At 30.7% G+C, this 21022-nt stretch overlaps 2 protein-coding genes across 4 annotated transcripts in view; both read right to left on the reverse strand.

Moving 5' to 3' along the window:
* LOC134828377 (high affinity cAMP-specific and IBMX-insensitive 3',5'-cyclic phosphodiesterase 8) overlaps positions 1–16194 on the reverse strand; it is a 59287-nt gene extending 43093 nt beyond the window's left edge. The window contains exons 1-2 of one of the 3 annotated variants that reach the window (XM_063841334.1): positions 15738–16194; positions 13267–13429 (exon numbers count right to left, since the gene is read on the reverse strand). The gene's annotated coding sequence lies outside the window, so the exon portion shown is untranslated. Of the gene's footprint in view, positions 1–13266; positions 14008–15726 lie in introns of those variants that run through there. The other 2 variants (XM_063841332.1, XM_063841333.1) reach the window with 2 other exon arrangements.
* Positions 16195–18982: 2788 nt separating this feature from the next.
* Positions 18983–21022, reverse strand: part of LOC134830022 (protein dead ringer) — a 32608-nt gene continuing 30568 nt past the window's right edge. The window contains exons 8-12 of the mRNA XM_063843368.1: positions 20299–20452; positions 20061–20235; positions 19865–20006; positions 19465–19808; positions 18983–19403 (exon numbers count right to left, since the gene is read on the reverse strand). Of these exons, the coding sequence (XP_063699438.1) occupies positions 19189–19403; positions 19465–19808; positions 19865–20006; positions 20061–20235; positions 20299–20452 (1030 nt within the window). The 3' untranslated portion in view covers positions 18983–19188. The remainder of the gene's footprint in view (positions 19404–19464; positions 19809–19864; positions 20007–20060; positions 20236–20298; positions 20453–21022) is intronic.

A 21022-nucleotide genomic window follows, 5' to 3' on the forward strand; every position in this document is an offset into this window, starting at 1 on the left:
CAAGAAAAAGTCGATAAAGTTGACTTAAAATATACTTGAACTTGTTACAAAGGTTGCGATTTTTTGTTTGCCTGAGGGTAATTTCTTCTTTTTTTCTTCTCTTTTACTTTCTTGTTGTATTTATTTTTCTTCTATATTTGAACAAAGATTTCTTTTTTCTCAGATTTTATTTTACAGAAAAAATATGGAATTGCGTCGAGTTGGTTGTCTGTCCGGGAATATGTTATTTAACAATTTTTGGCTCTTATTCATATTAAACGTTCAACAAGAACTAAAATATGCCTCGAGGTAACTTGCAAAATATTAGAAACAAAAATTTGGAAGATGAATCTTGAAACCTCATCACTTTTCCTTTAACTTATTCAAAATGTTAACAGCAAAGTCTTACATAAAATATCAGAGCTTATGAATAGCTTCAAATTGTTAGCCAAGTTGATATAAAAATCGATGATCTACGCCGTTCAAACTGTTCTTGAGCAATATTAGCCCAAATCAAAGCGATTGCAATTACTATCTCTTTAAATGGAACTTCATTATTTTTGGAGCAACTGAGCAAACGATTGCCATATTGTTATAGTTTGACCAGAAAGATATTTTGAAGGGAGTTATGAAGAATTGGACAATTGCACAAATCGAGCATCAATCAACTTGACATTAAAATTTGAGAAATGTTACTGTTGAAAAAAACTTAATACCAAACTTATATATTAAGAGTTCGAGCATCTATTGAAAATTTCATTTCATTCGAGCATTATTATCTATTAAAACCATTTTCCGAGAAACAGAAACCACGAAATTAAAAGTTGGTTCGAATTTTAAGATAAAAGTTTGTATTTTAAGACAAATTTCGTTCATTAAAACTGAAGTTTTTTGTTTCGTAGAATAGAAGCTGAGAAACAATGATATTATGAGCATTTCACTCTTCAAACTTCAATTTATAGCGAATGAACTTTTTAACAAGCGATAGAGTTGCTTTTAATACTCATTTAATTAGATCAAAGTTATCTTATACAAGAAATCCAATTAAAGTAAGAGTTTCGAATAGTAGCATAAAGCTTTAAATTTAGAATCAAAGGCATTTTTTATTGGACAAAAATGCGCTTAAGTCACTCACTTTACGATAACTTTCAAATCTTATTTTTTGTTGATTCATTGAATGAATGAAAAAAAAGCCACCAACTACGTGGGGAGAGAATTTGTACAAAAATTGTACAAGGCATAAGGAGATTAGAAGAAAAAGAAAATATCGATGGATGGTATTAAGTTTGATTTTTTTTTCAATCTCTGGCAATAACGACACCAAACTACGTACACAAGTCCAACCATGAGTTCTTTTTTCTGTTGTGTGAAAAAAGAAGAAATTTATTATTAACTAAAGAGATAGAAACTGATATAATAGACAAGAAAAATCGCTTTTGGTGCATCATCGCGTGCTTTCTTCAGCTCACTACTTATCACGGGACATGAGATTGAATCAAAACGACGACATTCTCTGAATAATAGACACAAAGTAACAAGATTCAAATCGGATAATCGCACCTTTTTGAGGATGAATCTTAGTCTACTTTCGAACTTAAAGTACTTTTGTCGTCGACCGACCTTTAAAAAGTAAGGCATGTCAGTTCAATTCAAAACCACAGAAAACACTTTCACCTGGCTTGAATGTCTCTAAGCTTGAGTAACCAAACCATAAGAGTAACATGACTCTGCTTGCTTTGTCTTCGCATTCAGAGATAAATGTTTTAAAAATACTTCGACAAGTATCTGTTCTCCTCCTCTCTCTGAAGAGTAACAACATCATCATCAACAAATGAACAAGTTGAACGCAAAAATGAGTTAATGGAGCATGTTAAGGAATTCACGTTAATCTTTTCTCATCTCACAACAGCACTCGAGTAATATCATTATTATTTCGGCATTTTTGCGTATCATGTACACGCCTTTCAATTAGTCGCACAACCTCACACGAGTTGAGCAAACTTTTTTGACAAGATTTGAGATAATAACATACAAATTTTGTGCCAGATTAGCACGACTTTGCCTTTGTTCGTTGCGCCATAGCGAGCAGAAATCAATTGAGTACGGTGACAAATTAGCGATTTTTCGGCTCGACTTGCATTTCGAATGTCACGCGAGAGAAAACAAAAGCGGAAAAATATGATGCCAATAAATAAGATTAATCGCTTTCCGTGTCTCGATAATTTAAATGAATGTTCTTGCCTTGCGTCGCAGGTAACCTCTCTCTTTCACATACACAACTAGCACATATAGCTTGTATGAATATCAATCTTAATTTACATTTACATTATTATTATTATGCTCCACAGCGTTTGGGTCGTCGTCGTCGTCGTTGGGTGGCTGTACTTGGATAAATGGTGAGAGAAAACAGTTTTAGTGTTATATTATTACATTAAAAACCCCTTATTCATGCTCGAGTAACGAAACAAAAGGAATGGAAAAAGGCAACACAAGCGTTTTTTTTGCTTGTAAAAAATTTGGAGCTCGTTACTTTGTATCGTTTCTTTTCTTTCCATCTCTCCCCGAGGAATCCACAGTTAGGATCAAAAAGTGATGTTAACGAGAAATTTAATAACTTTAAAAGGGATTTCATTTCATTTGATGCACGTAATGTAAGCTCAAATTTCAATCCATTTATTTTATTTTTTTTTTCGTGTTCTTCTCTTGTTCTCGTAGATACGACGATTACCCGACAGACGAGACACAGACATACAATGTGGGATCTTATTATTTGCCATTGTTTGCTTATGCGCTTTGATGTTGACTTGCTTATTAGGGAACATAAGGATTTTACAAAAAAAAAAAGTAAAAGGAGAACCAGAGTGAGAAATGCATAATTTATAAGTTATTTTTTTTTCTATTTTATACTTTGGGGATGCTGATAATGCAGTTCATAAAATCAGTATTGACACAATTTTGTGAAGGAAAACGTAAAGAAAAAAACTTAAGTGAATCAAAATTTGAATAACTAGAGATTTGATTGTTGATTTTGATTTTCTTCTTTAAATTTTGTCTTGACAATAAATAAATACTGGTAAAAGTTTAAATTTAAAATGACAAAATTTAAAAGAAAATTTTCTTTTCGCTGATTTTGATCAAACTTAAATTTTTTTTTTAGAGCTTCACAGACTTTAAGGAGAAGCATGGAGATCAAAAATTGCTGGCAATTTGTAGACAAATCGATAAAACTGGAGAGAAATTAATTAATTTTTAAGGATTAAGGACAACGAGAAATTAAATCAAAGTAAGTCTTAAGTACTTTTGTTGCACAATGGATCTGATTATTGAATCTAAGTGCAGAGCGCTTGTTATGAGTTGCTCACCCACCAGATCTGATCTGAAGTCTTATCAATTAAATACTTCTTAAAGATTGAATTCAATATTCAACAATTTATTTTTGTATTTATTATAAACATGACTTTGGTTAGTCAATGCGGTTTAAACATAGAATATTGAAGACACTGAGATCAAGGGTGGATCCAGAGGGCTATCAGCGGACCACGATGGGGGATGCAAATCTATATAAAATCACCTTTTTTTGTTAAATTTTGTGTCATTTTTGTGGTTTTTAGTTCTTTTAAAGCTGCAATTGGGGTGGATCCACCCTTGACTGCGATTCTCTTCTTTTACTCTATTTCATCACTTATCAAATTCGATCGTCTTGTCATATGAGAAGTGATGAATTCTGGGATATCCCATTCTTGTTTCTTAGCGACAAACAAAATTCCTCCCAAAACTAAGCCCACTCCAACAACTACTAAGAAATATGTCCAAATATGAGATTTTTCAACGACTTTTGTATTGCGATGACACTTTATGTTCTCAACGTTATCTTCCTCATCACTCGCATAAGCATCAACAATTTGAATTTCAGTAAATTTTTTATGATATTCCATCATTTCTTTCAGATACGAACAATTGAAGTTATTGTCATTGATCCCAAACTTTTTCAATTTTGTCATGAACCTGAACATAGTGTAATCAATCTCCGTTAGTTTGTTTCTGCTCAATATCAAGGTTTCCAAATCTTTGGCTCCCCAGATATCAAGAAAGTTGAACTTTGTGAGTCCTGCTCCCGACACCGAAAGAAGTTTGAGCTTTGAACTCATGAAGTCGGTTCGTTTGAAAGTGACATTCATGTCATCGAGAAATAATTTTGTCAAACTGGAAAGTCTTGGAAGATCCGTTAGTTCGGTAAGCTGATTATTGCCGACATTGAGAGTTTTTAGTTTGGTTTGATCTTTCAGCGAATGTATTGATTTTAGTTTATTTGTTCTCAAGTTTAGCCTTAAGACGTCAAAGTTGATTTTAAAGTCGGAAATTTTATTTCCTGCAGCTTCTATATGATTCACTACTATTCTTTTTTCGCAATTTAATTCCAATTTTGTCAGTTCACTCCGTTTAAAGAAGATTAATTTTATGCCCTCAGGTAAGTTCAATTTTAAATTTTCAAACTGGTTGTATTTCAAACTCAAACAATACATGTTCGCATTCTCTTTAATAATATTTGGATCAAGAATTTTGATTTTATTTCCATCAAGACCAAGTTTCCTAAGATTTCTTAGAGGCTGAAAAGTATCTACGTTTATCTGTTCCAAATTATTCCAATCCAAATGCAAATTTTTTAATTTTTCTAACGGCTCAAAAATAGACTTTTCTATTTTGGAGATCTTGCAATTATATAGAATTAAGGTTTTCAGATTTTTTAAGCCAACAAATGTGTTTGCATTTAAATCTTGAAAATTATTACTATCTAAATCCAAATATATGAGACAGCTGGCATTAGCAAACGAAAAATCAGGAATTTTTTGCATGTCGGCCTGGTTAATTTCGAGTTCTGTCATATTTGGCATTTGTTTCAATAATTCTTTTGGAAAAACTTGAATTTTAGAGTATTGTATTTCTAACCGAGTATCATCAAAATCCTCCAAATTTGTGATGAGAATTTCCTGTTGATACTCATTTATGCCATTTTTCGTTACAGAATGTAATATCCTGATGTCAAGAAGGATGCAAACGGCCTTTGTAGTATCTGAGTCACAAATGTAGGCTGCATGGTTCTCACTGTGATGACACTCGACTTCCAATACGGAGAAAGAAGTCACAAAAATTGGAATTAAAGCCAAAAAGGCAAAGAGACAGAATATTTTCATTGTTGTCTGTCGCAAAAGATGAAAGAGACTGAATTGCAAATGTAATAAAAACGATCCAACAAGTGCAACTGAAAAGTGGGCGAATTCTGCGATTCATCAGGAATTGGAATAAAATTGATAAGGAAAGTACATCACGGATCGAAAAGAGGTAAAGTTAACACTTACTTATTCCTTAAAGGTTTTAATTGATCCATATTGAAAATTTAGGACTCAAAAAAAGGTAAGGCAATTAACATTTTGTTTTTAGCGAACATGACAACGAAGAACAAAGAAAATTAGATGTTAAGTGTGAAAATAAATTTGTTTGGTTAATTAAGTGAAATTATTGTTAAACGAAAACAAAGATGGAAAAACAAGTTCGAAATCAATCGACATGTGGAAAAGAAGAAAATAGATTCCACCCTATGGGCGAAAAACGGGTCAGAATGATCCCTTAAGTGGTCAGGTTGATCTCTTAAAGGAATTTTTTGATTCCTTAACGGATCAATTTGCTCCCTTATGGATTCAATCTGATCCCTTAAGAGATCAACCTGATCCCCTTTCGAGTTGGTCATCTGCAGACCCAAAAATTTGAATCATTCAAGAGATCATTTTGATCCCTTAAGAGGTCAATATGATCCCTTAAGAGATCAAATTGATCTCCTAAAGGATCACTTGAAGGGATCAAATTGACCTCTTAAGGGTTCATATTAATCTCTTAAGGAATCAAAATGATCTCTTGAATGATTCAAATTTTTGGGTCTGCAGATGACCAACTCGAAAGGGGATCAGGTTGATCCCTTAAGGGATCAGATTGAACCCTTAAGGGAGCAAATTGATCCCTTAAGGGATCAAAAAATTCCCTTAAGGGATCAATCTGACCCGTTTGTCGCCCATAGGGCAAAAGTATACGAAGAAAGAGAAGAACAAGAGAGAAAAGTACCGGGCGTTTCCTTTCGTACCACACTCTTCACCAGCAAACTATGCACATTGACCTCTTCTTCACTTTGCCTTTCATTCACATGTCTCCGCGAGCAGCATTTACGCACTCGTCAGTTCTCACCTCATATTGTTTGAAGTTGCTAATACGCATCTAACTAAGAAGCCAAATATTTGGCAACATTTGACGCAATGACAAAAAATCTTTAGGCAAAAATAACTTACTTACTCACTTCTGTGTACATGTTTTTTCGCAATCATCATGATAACGCTCAACGTTACGATAATTAATAAATCAATCATTTTCATTAACATTTATCGGTCACTCGAAAAAAATTGCGAACTGGAGTGGATTGGAGTGCATTTCACGTACATTTTGTATTTAATCCAGATTGAGTGAGTAAAACATATTTTTTGTATCATCATCGTAGTCGTCGTTGATAACAGATTAGTACGCTTCTTATTTACTTAAAACGTTAAAATGTGTCTCTCTTTCTCTCTCTCTAACTACCTTCGTCGTCGTCGTCATCGCACGTTCATAATTTACATTATAAATAATGGAGCAATGTCTATTATGCCTCGGCTTATCTGATGCTATAATTAAAATATAACTAACTCCAGTTAAGACTGATTTTCGTACAACTCCACAGGATTGTACACGAACAAAGTCGACCTACAGACACAAATTACTAGTTTTTTGTTTTGTTTTCGAAAAAAAACTTGCTAAAACTTTTTTCTTTATGAACTGGCAATCACACTGATAACTAAGTAGAAGAAAAAAAAAAGTTTTCTCTCATATTCTGGGAATCTTTGTCTAAACGGACGGAAAGTAATAAATTATACAAGTGCACTCTTTCTTTGTCGTACTTTCTTCGAGTCGTCTACAAAAAATGAATCATATTACGATGATAGATTTTTTGTCGTGCTCCCGGTTCTAAGAAGAGAGCGAACTTTGTTTGATTCAATTTCACTACATTTGCAAAGTCTCGTCATCATCGTCGTTGTCGTGTGTGTGATTTTCTGTTTTATTTATTTTTTTTAACGCAAATTACCCTTCATCCGTACAGATTCCTTTTGTCTGTGTGTCGTCGCTGCTGCCTACTTCTACTCTCTTTAACTAATTTGATTTAATTCAATCTGCATACGTAAAAACTTTTAAATTTGTTTTTATGTGAAACAAAGTGGAGCTCAACCACAAGGCATTTCGCATGCTCTCTGAAAAAAAATAACGGGACAAAAAAGGCGCTTTAGCAGATATCGGGTGTCATGTCGACATGTTCGTCGTCCCTCATATTTTCAAATCGGAAAATACACGAAAAACTTTAAAATGGATCCGCTCGAGTGTGTTTGTCTTTCATTTCAAACCATTTCTCCATTTCCAGCAGCAACCAAGATTAATGTACGACATGCGACTGTGAGGAGATGAGAAACACTTTTTTCGGACACAAAAAGGGATCATAATATAAATTTAATTTACATTTTGGGATGCGATGATTTCTCGTTTTTCTTTCAAACGTTTTTTTTTTGCTGTTTGCAAAAATTATGAAATTCTTTGTGAGCCACGTGCGTTTATTTATCTAAACTTTTTTTTTGTATTTTTTGGTATTCAGCAAAAAACTTTTCCGTTCTTAATTAACACAGCAAACACATTAATAACCATTAGCGGAAAAAAGAACGAGCAGCGAAATGCACACGGTTTTGCGCTGGTAAAAATAAATACTAAGCAGAGGATGGTAGCGCGGCGGCAGCAAAAAAGGTTGTTGTCCTATTCAATGTGCTTTTTATGGCGAAAAACGCATTCCACTTGAACTACTTTTATGATTGTTTGAACGTTTTATGCCGCTGCTTTATTATTATTTTATTTTTGCTGCTGATATGAAGGTGACTGCCGAAAATGTTTTCTGCTGTTGTTGTTGTTTTGAACCGTTTATGGCTTCGTGGAATATTAATTTAATGCATTTTTGATAAGGAATGCGATGCTAGTTTAAAGTTTAGTGGATTTTCAAGTTGATTTAAAAGTTTTGAGATTGTTTTTCTTTTAATTTTTAATTTAATTTTTTGAGACTTAATATTATTTTTTGGCATTACCGTAATGTAGAGAATGCTAAGAGAAAAAAAACCGTTAAAATTCAAATGAAACGAAAAAATGTAGATGAATTAAAAGAAGGCTAATTTTTAAGTTAAGAGAACACAATTTCTCTTAAATTTTTAACATTTTTAAAAATTTTTTTAAACAAATTTTAGTTGTATTTTTAAATGTTTTTAACACAAAAACGAAAATTTTAAAATAAAAATACATAAAAGTTAAAAATTCAAATATTTTAGTTAAAAATTTTCAAAAATTAGAATTTGAAACAAAAAAATGTTAAGAGAACGAGTTTTGACTTCCATTTTCGTTAAGAGAACAAATTTTTAAATTCTCTTAGCATTTACTACATTACGGTAATAATTCATTTTTTTCGTGAAAATTAATTTCAAGGCTTAGAAGTTCATTTTTGGTACTAGAAATTATTTTTTAAGTGACATGATTAAGTGACATCATTTTTTCAATATTTGTTTTTTAAAATTAAATTGAAATTTAATCTCTTGAAAGTAAAATTTTAGAAATTATTTTTAAATGACTGAAGTTCATATTTAATTCTACACAATTAATTTTTAAGTTTTTACTTCAAATGAACACCTTAAAATTTTCCGTCTTTGACCAGATTTCAAATTCCTTTCATTTAATTTTCATTTAGCTTAAAGCGCTTTAATCCTCTCTTGACACAAACTTCCTCAACATTTTATATTTCCATTTATTTACTACAATTTTCTGTTATCTTCATTGAATCTGACACTTATCCTACCCTTTCAACTGATTCATTTACGTTATTTTATTTATTTATTTTTTACAGATAATCGATAGAAAGTTAAAAATTTATTCTCAGAGCGAAATGCCGACTTTCGTTATCAGTAGTTGCTAGACAGAATTGAACTTCTTTTGTCTTGTTTTATTTTTTAAAATTTTACGAGCGATAAATCTGACACACTAAAAGCGCTTTTTGTCGATTTTGATAAGACGTCAATTAATCGTCTTCTATCATTATTTTTTATGACAGACAAGACGAGACCCGACGACTTTTTATTCGTGTTTGAACAGGATCGCAAAACAAACACTTTTGATTGAATTAATTTTACGGAACAAAAAATTGTTTTGATAATGTTGCTGATCTGACCCTCATAAAAATTCATGTAGAGAAATTTTTGCTCAAATATTAATTACGATGAGTCATCTTCAATAAAAAAAAATATTTTTATAAATATTTTTACAAAAATCACGTAATATTTTTTCAATTAATAAAATGAAAATAAATGAAAAATGTTCGAGCACAATTTTTTTTTACAGAACAAAGGTTCATAAAAGTTTTTTTTTTTTGCAATGATTCCCGGAATCTGTTGTCGAGTCCATCGCAATCGATTAAAGGTCAATTAAGGCCCAGGAGGAAAAATATGTTTTGCCATAGCAAAAATCCATTATAAATGAACTGAATGCAATACCATCCATTGTACTTGGGTTTCCTCCATTTTATCATACCTTTTTTCTCGTCGATGCAATATGATGGCGAGTCGAATGTAATAATTGCTTTTAGCAATACAGCATCATCGTGTTGCAAATTCATAAAGTCAGGTAAAAATGCATTCTGTATAAAATAAAAGTATTTATAAACAATTATGCTAAATCAATTTTCGAAGCTCTACAAACGACCGGAAAAGTGTCGTACCGCAAATTTCGTTAAGAGACAGACGGAAAAGTAAGAGGGAGGAGGATGGAGGACAAGATGGCATAGAAATGTGTGGTGAGATGAGGTAGAAAACGATAATTAAGGTTAAATTGTTGTTTTAATTGGAAATTTTGAGGCTTTTAAAGGTATTCGGCAGGTATAACAAGCAGGTGAGGAAATGAACACGGAAATGAAGATAAATGGATGGAATGCGGTGAAAATACGAGTTGCGGTAGTGAAATGGCATTTCAAGGGCAAACTGTGGTTTTCGATACGAGATAACAAGTTTTCAAGTGGCTTTAAGGTTAATTTTTGATCCATTTTAGGTTAACAAGCAAATTGCCAAGGTGAGTAAATGGATTACAAGGGATAGTAAAGATGGAGTAAATATAATTAATTACAAGAATTGGAATTAAAATTTACTACTGAAAGAATTTTTGTAAGTCAATTTGTCAAAAGATGAACTACTAATTGAATTGGTAAATAAGTTAGGTTAAAGGAAGTTGATATCCCAAAGATTAATCGAAGGATTATGACCAATTCGAACGAAGGAATTAATACGCTTATCGAAGAGAATAGAATATGAACACAATATTCTGGAGCTTAAGAGGACATGGAGAATTTTGTTATCATCTGAAGAAAGTAAAAGGTAAGTAATTTTAGGAAGCTTTAAAATTTTCATAACATGTAACTTTGTGTCATAACTCGAAGAATGAAATAGTAAGACGATACTCTTGAAAATACGAAGTAGGAGCTTTTTAACAGTTTCGATGATTCAACAAAGGAATATGGGGCTTCCAAAGGTCCCGGTGATAGTACAAAGATCCATTTGGGGTCGAAGTGCATCACATGGACAAACAGAAGCGGATGCAGCGAAGCCAAATCCAACCCATGGAGAGGGAAAATGTAGAATGAACTACTTATAAGTAGTTTCGTGCTTTTTCACACATTGCACTTTGAAATAGCTAAGACTAAAGTCACTACGATCGGATTTATCCAGTGATGTATGGTTCGTATTAGAACGATATCCCATCAGAGAATGGTAGGCCAGCACACATCAAACGATATCGGCATTTCATAAAAAAAAGGCATGAGATTTTTTGATGTTTTTGTATTAGTAAGGCTTAAAGTAATCAAAAAAAAACCTAAAGTTGATATTCTATAACGAACCAAACGGATTTTAGGCATTTTTAGTACATTTGGGTATATTCAAGTATCTCTCAGACATACCCGATCTCACCAAAAATGCATAGAAACACTTTGGTTCGTTCTAGAATTTTAAATTTAGGTTTTTTGGACTACTTGAGGCCTAACTAACACAAAACCATCAAAAAATCTCATGCCATTTTTTTTTTATGAAATGCTGATACCGGGTGATGTGAGCAGTAATAATATCGACTAGGTCTGCCCCAAAATACTTGACTTCATGTCCAAAATAGTAAACTTTTCGCAACAAAAAATTAACATCTTCAATGAACATCTTACAAGGCGCCATTCAAAGGATAATAACAACATTTTCCATTTGGTCAGGCTAGAGTGAAGATAAGTCAGAAAATAATGAACTTTAGTTCTCATGACACTTGTAGAATTTGCTTTAACGATGTAGAATCTTTAGAACATCATCTATATGTTTGCCCAGGTTTAGAGAATAGAAGACGAAATATTTTTAAAAAGAGTTGAAGAGCAAAGAGTTAAAATTAATCCAACTGAATTTCTAGAATACAAATTGAAAGATATATACCATAAAATTCAAAGGAAATACTCTCCTTAACAATCCTTTAACAATACAACAAAATCCTACTAATGACTGAGGCAGATTTAAAACTAGAATCATCATCATCATCATAAGTGATATTACTTAAGAGTATACAAAGTTTTTGTAACAAATTCATCTTACTATAACTCAAGTTATGATGAACGGCTTGAAATTCTCTATACACAAAAATAACAAGATTTGAAAAAAAAATACAATACAAAAATTGTAAAAAGGAAATATGACTCGAAAAGTTCATATTTGTTTCCTTTAAAGAGAAAATACATTCAAATTGTACATTTCCGGACATATATTTGATGGAGAAAAATGATCTCCTTGACTCGAGATGACAAATAATTCTCGTGAAAAACATTTCAAACGTTTCAAGGACTTTCACAAATGAAGGTTATGAATTACCATTCATGTACTCTTGCAGAAAATATGAAACGGAAACATGACAAAGAAAAATTTAAAAAAAATGCGTGCAGAAAAAAAAGTCCCTAATTAATTGTTTGGTCTTCTAATTAAAAGAAAATAACTTCAAAAACATTTTTTGAAATAAAACTAAAAACTTTGAGCAAAAATGCCTTAATAAGAAGACGTTTCAACATTATGGCTGAGCTATACTTTTTAATGATATTGCTTCTCATTACTTTTTTCATTTACTCTAAATTTTATGTTCGACCGATTTTAATCTAAGAAACATGTGCTTTCCGTTTTTTACGACGAAAAATAAAATAAGACATTTTCTCTTTAGTGACAAAAAAATGCTGACGTGCCCGTGACAACATTGGAAGCCTTTCCCAGGCTTCCTTTTGATGAAATAATTCATTCGTCAAATACCTTTCCAACTCATAAATCTCCAAAAAAGACGAGAGAAAAACAATCAATTTCGGCTTCCTAGCAACCCAAAGAGATATGATTTTTTTTCATCCTACTTGATTGTCATTTATTATCAATTTTTTCCTGTGTTATCACCAGTTAAGAGAAAAAATGGTTTAACCCCATTTCCTTGGAATCGGTGAATTTTTGGTTCAAGTCTTGGCAGGTAAGCCATTATAAAAAATTTACGACATCGGTTTTTAAAAAAATAAATTCTTTATAATTGATAATCGATAATGTCGTTTATGAACCTTTTTTTTCACGCATTAGCTTCAATTTTCACTTCTACATAAATATTTAAAGGTAACGAATGATAACAACCCGATTCATTTTGTGCCATTAATAATAAATGAACCTTCGTTTCGTTGTTCAAGCACACATTAAAGCCTATTTAATAACAAATAGTAGAGAAGAGCTCTTGGCTATATTTCAGCAATAAAGACATGGGATGTCCCGACAATTTGCCGCAACTTTTGTGATAGACACGAGTTTTTGCCCCGAAAACACGAAATGCTTTCGTTCTTTGTGTTGATGCGAAATATTTATTGTTTTTTGCCGTTTTTTTACGTAAACAAAACAAAATATCTCGCTTTTAGTCGCTGCCAAGACAACATCAAGTATTTTCACCTTTCACCCCGAAAATCGTATGGGCGTTCGATGACAAATCTTTTTTTGCCCTCTCTCTCTCTCGCGCTCGCGTTCCTCGTGCCATCATGTAATGAAATCGAGATTCAACAGGTCCGTCGTTGTCGTCGTCGCAAAATAGATTATAAAAAATTACCTTGAATGATGTTTGTTGTTTCAAAACTTTTTTTTTCAAAAGGGAAAAAACACTTAAACTGTCAATTTCTTTGATTTTTCTCTGATTTTGTCTTGATTCAATCAATTTTTCTTAATATTTATTTTTTTTCCACATTTTTTTCATCTTTATTTTTTATCCACCACTAAAATAAACATTCTTTCATGTTTTTTATTTTTACAGAAATTTTTACACAGCAAAAAAAAATATTTCTTGAGCGTGTGATCCTTTTATTATTTATTCGCGTTTCTTATCGCGCAGAGTAAATTTTACGTCTTGTCTTGCTGTATTTTTTTAAATACAAGTCAAATAGTAGTAATGTGACACTTTTGATAACAAATATCTTTGCGAGACGCAGAAGAGACACATTTTTACGTGCTGGCGATAAATATTTGTGATACTTGAGAGATTTTTTTTCCGCAATAATGCTTTGGAACTAGTTTTTTTTATCACCTGGAAATTTCCGCCACAGTTGCTCATTTTAATCACAAGAGAGAACTTTTAATGTTTTATTGCAGAGAAAAAAAAATTCTTTTTCTCGAGACATTTTTAACGATCAGACGTCAAAATTTTATGGCGAGCGATGTGTGTTGAAAATATTTTTGTGTGTTTTTAAAAATAAATATCCAAAAAGAAAAAAATAATAATAATAAATTTATAAAACAGCGAAATTTGTTATTATTATAAATTTTTTGGGCTAAAATTAGACTGACACATCGTTCGCGTTCCAAATATTGTTATTGTATTAAATGTTGTTTTATCGAGGAAAGTCGTCGTTATAGGGGAAAATTCAAGGGATTTTAGTGCATTTATTGCTCTTGAAACAGTTTTTAATTCGTTTTAGTAAAATTTTTAAATTTTTCTTTTCGAAATAGATTTAGATAAAATTCGAAATATTTTTTTTAAATAAAAATTTAGGTCTAAAATTTTTATTTTAAATAAAAAAAATATTTTAAATTAAAAAAAATTATTTTAAATTAAAAAAAAATATTTTAAATTTAAAAAAATATTTTAAATTAAAAAAAAATTATTTTAAATTAAAAAAAAAATATTTTAAATTAAAAAAATTATTTTAAATTAAAAAAAAATTATTTTAAATTAAAAAAAATATTTTAAATTAATTTTTAATGAATAAAAATATTTTTGTTCTCTTTAAAAGATTTTATTATTCTTTTATTAAATTTTTTTAAAGGTTTTTGAGATTAATTTTATTTTTATTTAAAATTTCATATGTCGAACGCTTTTTGCAATATTTTTAAGAAAAAATTAAATTAGGTCAAAATTCTAAAAATTAAATGTGTCAGAATAGTTCTTGACCTTTTTACTCGAGAAAAAGCTTTAAAAACTTTTTAAAATAAAAATAAATTAAAATATGACGTCAAGAGAAGAAATTTATACGAACTCTGACACTTACAAATTTTTAAATAGCTTATCAAGTAAGTCTCTGAGTAAGTCAATAAAAAAGTTTTACAATAAAAAAAACATGAGAAAATTATTTTATAGGATTTTGAGGTAACTTTAAAAATTTTAATCAGTTTAAAATTTAATATTTAATGTAATTTAAAGTTTTTATTAAAAAAAATTCTCATTAAATTCTCGTTAAAAAAGTTAAATGTGTATTTAAAAATTAAAATAATTAAAAAATAATTTTTATAAAAAAATATAAAGCCTGAAAAATAAAAATTTTCACAATATTTTTAATTTTTTTATATATAAATTTAAAAATATTTTTTAACAGAAAAAAATATTTATTAATTTATTGAAAGATTTTAAATTTCATTTTTATTTTTTTTTTATAATTTTACTTTAATTAATAAAAAAAATAATTTTTTCTATCAAAAAATATTTTAAACATAGGACAGACAGACCTTCATGCCCTATTTTTGTTAATATTTATTTATTTATTTTAACATTACAGTCCGCATCCAACTCCATCAACAACGATAACAAATCGAATTTAATATGAATGAACAATTTTTCTGTTTGTGTGATAAGCCATGGAGATGCGTAATTTGATTGAAGCTCTCTCAAATAACGTTGTCTTATACAAATTGTTTTTTTTTTATCATTTGATCTCCTTTTTTTGATAGTAACTCAAGATAAGAAGTTAATAATAAAAAAAATAGATTAATTTTTTCCCATCATACACAAGAGATAATTATGACGTAGGCAACAACTTTTCGACGTCAAATCGTTTTTTTTTTTGTGAATAAAATTTAAATTCAAAGAGCTCAAGACACTGTGATGACAGTTACAGATTAACTTCTGGTGCATTAAAATATTTATTGAAAATTTATTTGTTGTGAGCAAATAGTCGCGATGTTCGCAGTGTGTAAACACGTTTGTACAATAAATAAATCACACGCTCAATAGACTTTTTTTTTTGCATAGAGAAATAAAAATATAATATAGATTTAATATTTGATCTTGTCAATCACTGACATTGTCAATACTCGCGGTACACTCGCGACGACGATGTGTTTCGTGGTAATCGTTACACAAGAGTAGCAGTTATTTTTATTTATTTTTTTTTTGTGTTACAAAATAATTTTTTTTTCTTATCAATATTTTTGTTGTGAGTGTATGACTTTCATTCACTACTACATCAAATAATTGTCCCGAAAATTAGACACATTCATCAAATCGCGGCAAATAATTTCGAACGTATACGTTTTGGCATGTTAATGCAAGCAACAACTAATAATAATAATAAATGTGTGTGACTAACGAAAAAAACTAGAAGCAACAATTTTTTTGCACGTCTTCAGTTCGAATTCTCAACGTCAACTGAAACACTTCGGTGCAAGTACCCTAACATTAATATCCTCTCTCTGTACTCTACACGCTTTGCGCCGCGCCGAGTGTAGACTTTTTTTTTAGTTGTAAGTGTCGTGGCACGTCTAACTTGTTGAACAGCTAACGACCGACTAACGATTCGACTACGATGCGTCGTTGTGCCAAGTGAAGGTATGTTCGCTCGTGTATACGACGAGCATGTAGTGATAACGCGCAGCACGTTCCAACTTTTACTCGTCTGAGACACAACAGGTGTGTGACGGGACAGGCATTTGTGAAATTCGAACGCTGAAAAGTTGGAAAGTGTCTGAGACGAGAGGAGAAATGCGCAGGCGTATCACTTTTGGCGTACAGCAAATGCAGAAATGAACGCGTTATCAGTTGAAGAACATGTGAATGAAGAACGGATGAAAACAACTTGTAAGAATTTGTTTGTTCTGTTTTGCTATTGTTGACAGAGAAGAGGTTTTGTTTAGAATAGTTAATGGACTTAAATGATGTTCATTCGGTTACTTTGATGCTGTCTATGGCTTGTCTGAACTTTTGTTTATATTTGTCAACATTGTGGGCCATAAGTTTGTCCTAAGATAAAAAAAAGTAAGTTTAGAAAATTCTTTAAGAAATTAGTGAAGTTACAGAGAATGGAGATACGGAATTAACGAAAATCTTTTTTAAGTATGATTTTTGTTGAAGAACGAAAATCGCCAAACCTGCTAATTCAAGTTAACGGCAATTTGAATGAATGCAACGTTGTTGCAAGACAAATATTTAAATGCAATGTTGTAGTTTTGGATTAAATAACCAGACGACTCCATCAACATATTATAGATAATTGTATTGAGGTAAGAAAAATCTTTTATCAGAATCCTAAATAAAATATTTGTGACATGGTTTATCAATTAAACACGCGTTTGAATACCTTATTTACAGAAAAAAAAAATTAAAAAATCGAAAATCAAAAATAGTAAAGAATTGATTTGGAATGATTGTGAATTTTGAACCTAGTTTTAAGTACGATGGATACATAAGCTTATTGTGCATAAAAAACTTAATTTTTTAAACCAAACTCAAAAAGTTTCAAGAAGCATTTAGACAAAATCTCAAGACCTTATTTTTAATTTCTTAACTATATGTTGTTATTATTTGGTATAATATTTAAACAATAACAATTTGCTGAAAGTGCGATATTGATGATTTCTTTTACGATCGTTACAAGAATGAACATATTTAAGTACAGGACACTTAGAAGGCTGATGAAGAATGAGAGCGCATACTAACAGATAATTGGACACACTACTACTAATTTTTCCTATTTCCAAAAATGTTACAAAACGAGTCCCGAAAAATCAACGTTACTTTAGCTCTTGTTTTTTTTAGACATGGAAGTATATATGCAGCTGACAATTTCATAAAATAGCATGATAGTATTCAAATATCCTTCCAGAAGCTAGCTAACCGATATTTGTAAGTAATTTTCTTTGTTTTTTATAGGCCATTTGAAGGCCGTTGCAAAGCAGACATCTGTCGAAGTTGCGCAGTTTGAAGAGCATGGCTTCCAGCAGGTGCTGCAAAAAATGTGGTCAGCGAGTCGAGGCTAAGCGCAAGCACAATACACGGGATCAAGCCATGGTGATCCACGAAACCGAATGCGATGATCGATTGGCGTTAGGTAGGGGCCTCAAAAGCCTCTACCAACGCAAGGCAAGATCACCATCCATTTTGACATTAGAAAAATTACCTTTTGCTGTTCTATAACACAGATATTTTGCCAATGTCGATATCATAAGCATGAGACTGTTCTATTGAATAGAATGGTAGACCAATTTCATATTTTTTTAGTGATGTTTTCTTTCATTTACCTACAATAGCTCTACATTTGTATCCAGTGCATTAACATTCAACAATTAGTAATTTGTAAGATATCAGACCTAAAAATATATAAAAAAAAATAAAAACCTTTTTAATTATCATTTTTTTAGACTTTTCACGAGAAACTTTTAAAACTTTGAAAATTGTTTGAAAAATTCAAAATCTGCACTTAATCGTAAAACGGAGATAAGTGCAAACTTCACACTCATTCCAATTAAAAAAAAAAAAAATATAAAATTGATAAAAATTCGAAAAATTAATTCAAATATTTTATCCTTTGACATCAGTTGCTTAATTAGTTGAGTCTAAACTTTAGACATTTGAAATAACTTTAGATCATTTTTCTGAATTCTTTAAAGTTCAAAATTAATTAAAACTCATTTGATATTTTTAAACATTATGACTCTTTATTTTAATTAAATTTCTCTAATATTATCATTTTTTTGCTCAATTGCATGTTTTTTTTTTCTTCTCGCTTAACACATAATATAATTAATTAATGAATGACTTTTACATACACACCTCAATGTATTTCTTTGCTTAAAACTTAATTCTTTATCGATACTTTTTATTGTATTGTATTTTTTTTTAATTTGTAACTAGGAGACCTATAAACTATTAGGAAAACTTCGATGTCATTTTTTTATTAGCTTCTCCTTATCAATTTATGATTAAGAAGCAATGATTTACTAAAGAATAATTTTTTTCTTATTTAACAACCATTTTAAAATTTAATATTTTTTAAGTTATTTTCTTGATTTTTTTTTAATTTTAAATATTTACAACAAACTTTTTTTTTTTATTATTTAATAATTGCTTAAATCGTTACTGGTTATCATTAAAACTCTTGGAATAGTCTACTATACTTTTCAATAAATTATGTACAAAAATAATATTTTTTTCGATTAAAATCGACGTTTTGTCAAAAATAAAAAAAATAATTAATTAATTCTATAATTTGTGATAAAATGTTTTTTTTTTCGTTAATTAATTAATTTTAATTTATAGTTAAAAACAAAACAGTCTTTTTGGTAAACATATCAATTAAATTTAAATTATTTTTTTTTATAAATATTTTTATTGTATTTTTTTTTAATTACTTTTTAAACTTATTGAATGAATTTTTTTTTATTAAAAGTTAAGTGTGTGTTTGTGTGAATTTTGGGGTGAAATTTTGAGACCAACTTTGAAACATATTTTTTTGTAATGAAATTAACTAGAGATTCAAAATTTTGTGATTTATGATGAGATAAGGGGACGAGCGACGCTTCGTTCATCGATGCTGCTCGTGGTTGAATTAACTGTCGTGTTAAGTGTCGTGTTCATTTTGTTGGCTGTCGTTGTCATGGGATGCTCCTGCGATGATTGTTGGTTGGCGAAGAGAACGCCTTCGTACTGCACGCCATTTACTTCCATTGTGACAACGAGTTGTTGTTCGCCAGATGATGCGTTTCCTAAAAAATTCAAGAAAATTTTATAAAATTTGTTAAAAATTGGCTTTTAAAGAGAACTTACCTCTACTAATGATTTTGAACTGCATTCCATTCAACAATGGCATCCCTTGGTCGAGTCCATTCTTCGCCTCCGAACTCAATTTCGACATGGGTTTCGTCAAATCTGTTCCATTTTCGTGAACTGGAGTCTCAGAACGTTCCTCCACGGACGTATCCAAGTGATGATTTTGTCCTCCGCGAGTCGGTGTCGAAGGCGCACGTTGCTTCTTCTCTGGCGGATACGAGAAATCACGTTCACGATTGTCCGAAAAGTCGGTAAATGAATCACGTTCACGCTTGATAGCCGGATGATGATGCGATGGGGGTGGCGAATCCGATAAATGATCTCTGTTGTACAAAGAACGCCTATAAAAAAATATTTTTTTAGTAAAATTCTTTAAATTTCCAATGAAAAAACTTACTTTTGATGCTCTAACGGACTAGAGTTTTGTGAATTCGGTGGACTTGGATGCAAATTATTGTTGTACATGTTCCATAATGCCAAACGTGACATTTCAAGAGCATTAATTGCTTCTCTATTGATTGGATCGGGACTTTGGGAACCTACAAAAAAATTAAATTAATAAAAAATTTAATTTAAAAAAATTAAAAACTCACGTTTTGGCTCTTTTGGCGATTGGAACAACTTGATATAGTCGATCATGCGTTTCTCAAAGTCTTGTGGGACATGCGGGGCTCCCATCAAGTTAGCGGTGTGCTGATTGTGAGTAACTAACGACAACGGTGACATTTGTGAGAGATTTGGGATTGGGCTTCGTTGCATTTGTGATTGCTAAAAAACATAAAAATTTCAATTAAAAACTAAATTTTTACTCGAAAAAAATTAAAAACTCACCATTTGAAGTTGTGTTGGCATGGAACCATCCCCAAAAGCCCCATAACTGGATCGACGACCTTCACGACGATTTCCATCGATGGCAGCTTGCAACTCAGATGGCGTACTCAAATTCTTCTTTTCACACTCATATGGGTACAAATACTTCATATATCTGAAAAAAATAAAAAAAAATCGATGATTAATCAAATAAATCGTAAATTAAAAAGCAAATAAAAAAATTTTCGATACCAAAATCATCATTTACACCACAAAAAAAATTAAGCAAAAAAATTAATAATAATTAACGAATGATATTTGTAAAAAATTATCATAATTTCCGAGACACACATTATTATTAACACGCCTCACTGCCTGGCTCGTGTTCAAATATTGTTAATAAACATATTTTTTTATGATGAGATTTCACTCAAAATGAAGCGATTTATTGTATTATAATTTTATTTGGTGGTGGCAATGTGGGTGACGAGTGAGTTGTGTGGTTTATTACTTCATTTATTAATACAATAAACCCCGAAACTAAAAAATTCAACGATTTCACTTCGAGTGTAATTAAACTTATGGGTATTTACAAGAAATTCATTATTTTTTTGAATGAAAAATTTTTTTATTGCCTTTTACGAGAAATAAAAAAAAAATGAATCACTCAGGTTTTATAAATGTGTGAATTACTGCCACCAACGATTCAACATCTAATTTTTTTATGAATGAAAGAATTGGATTA

The sequence above is a fragment of the Culicoides brevitarsis genome, chromosome 2 (genome assembly GCF_036172545.1).
Source record: "Culicoides brevitarsis isolate CSIRO-B50_1 chromosome 2, AGI_CSIRO_Cbre_v1, whole genome shotgun sequence".
Classification (NCBI taxonomy): Eukaryota; Metazoa; Arthropoda; class Insecta; order Diptera; family Ceratopogonidae; genus Culicoides; species Culicoides brevitarsis.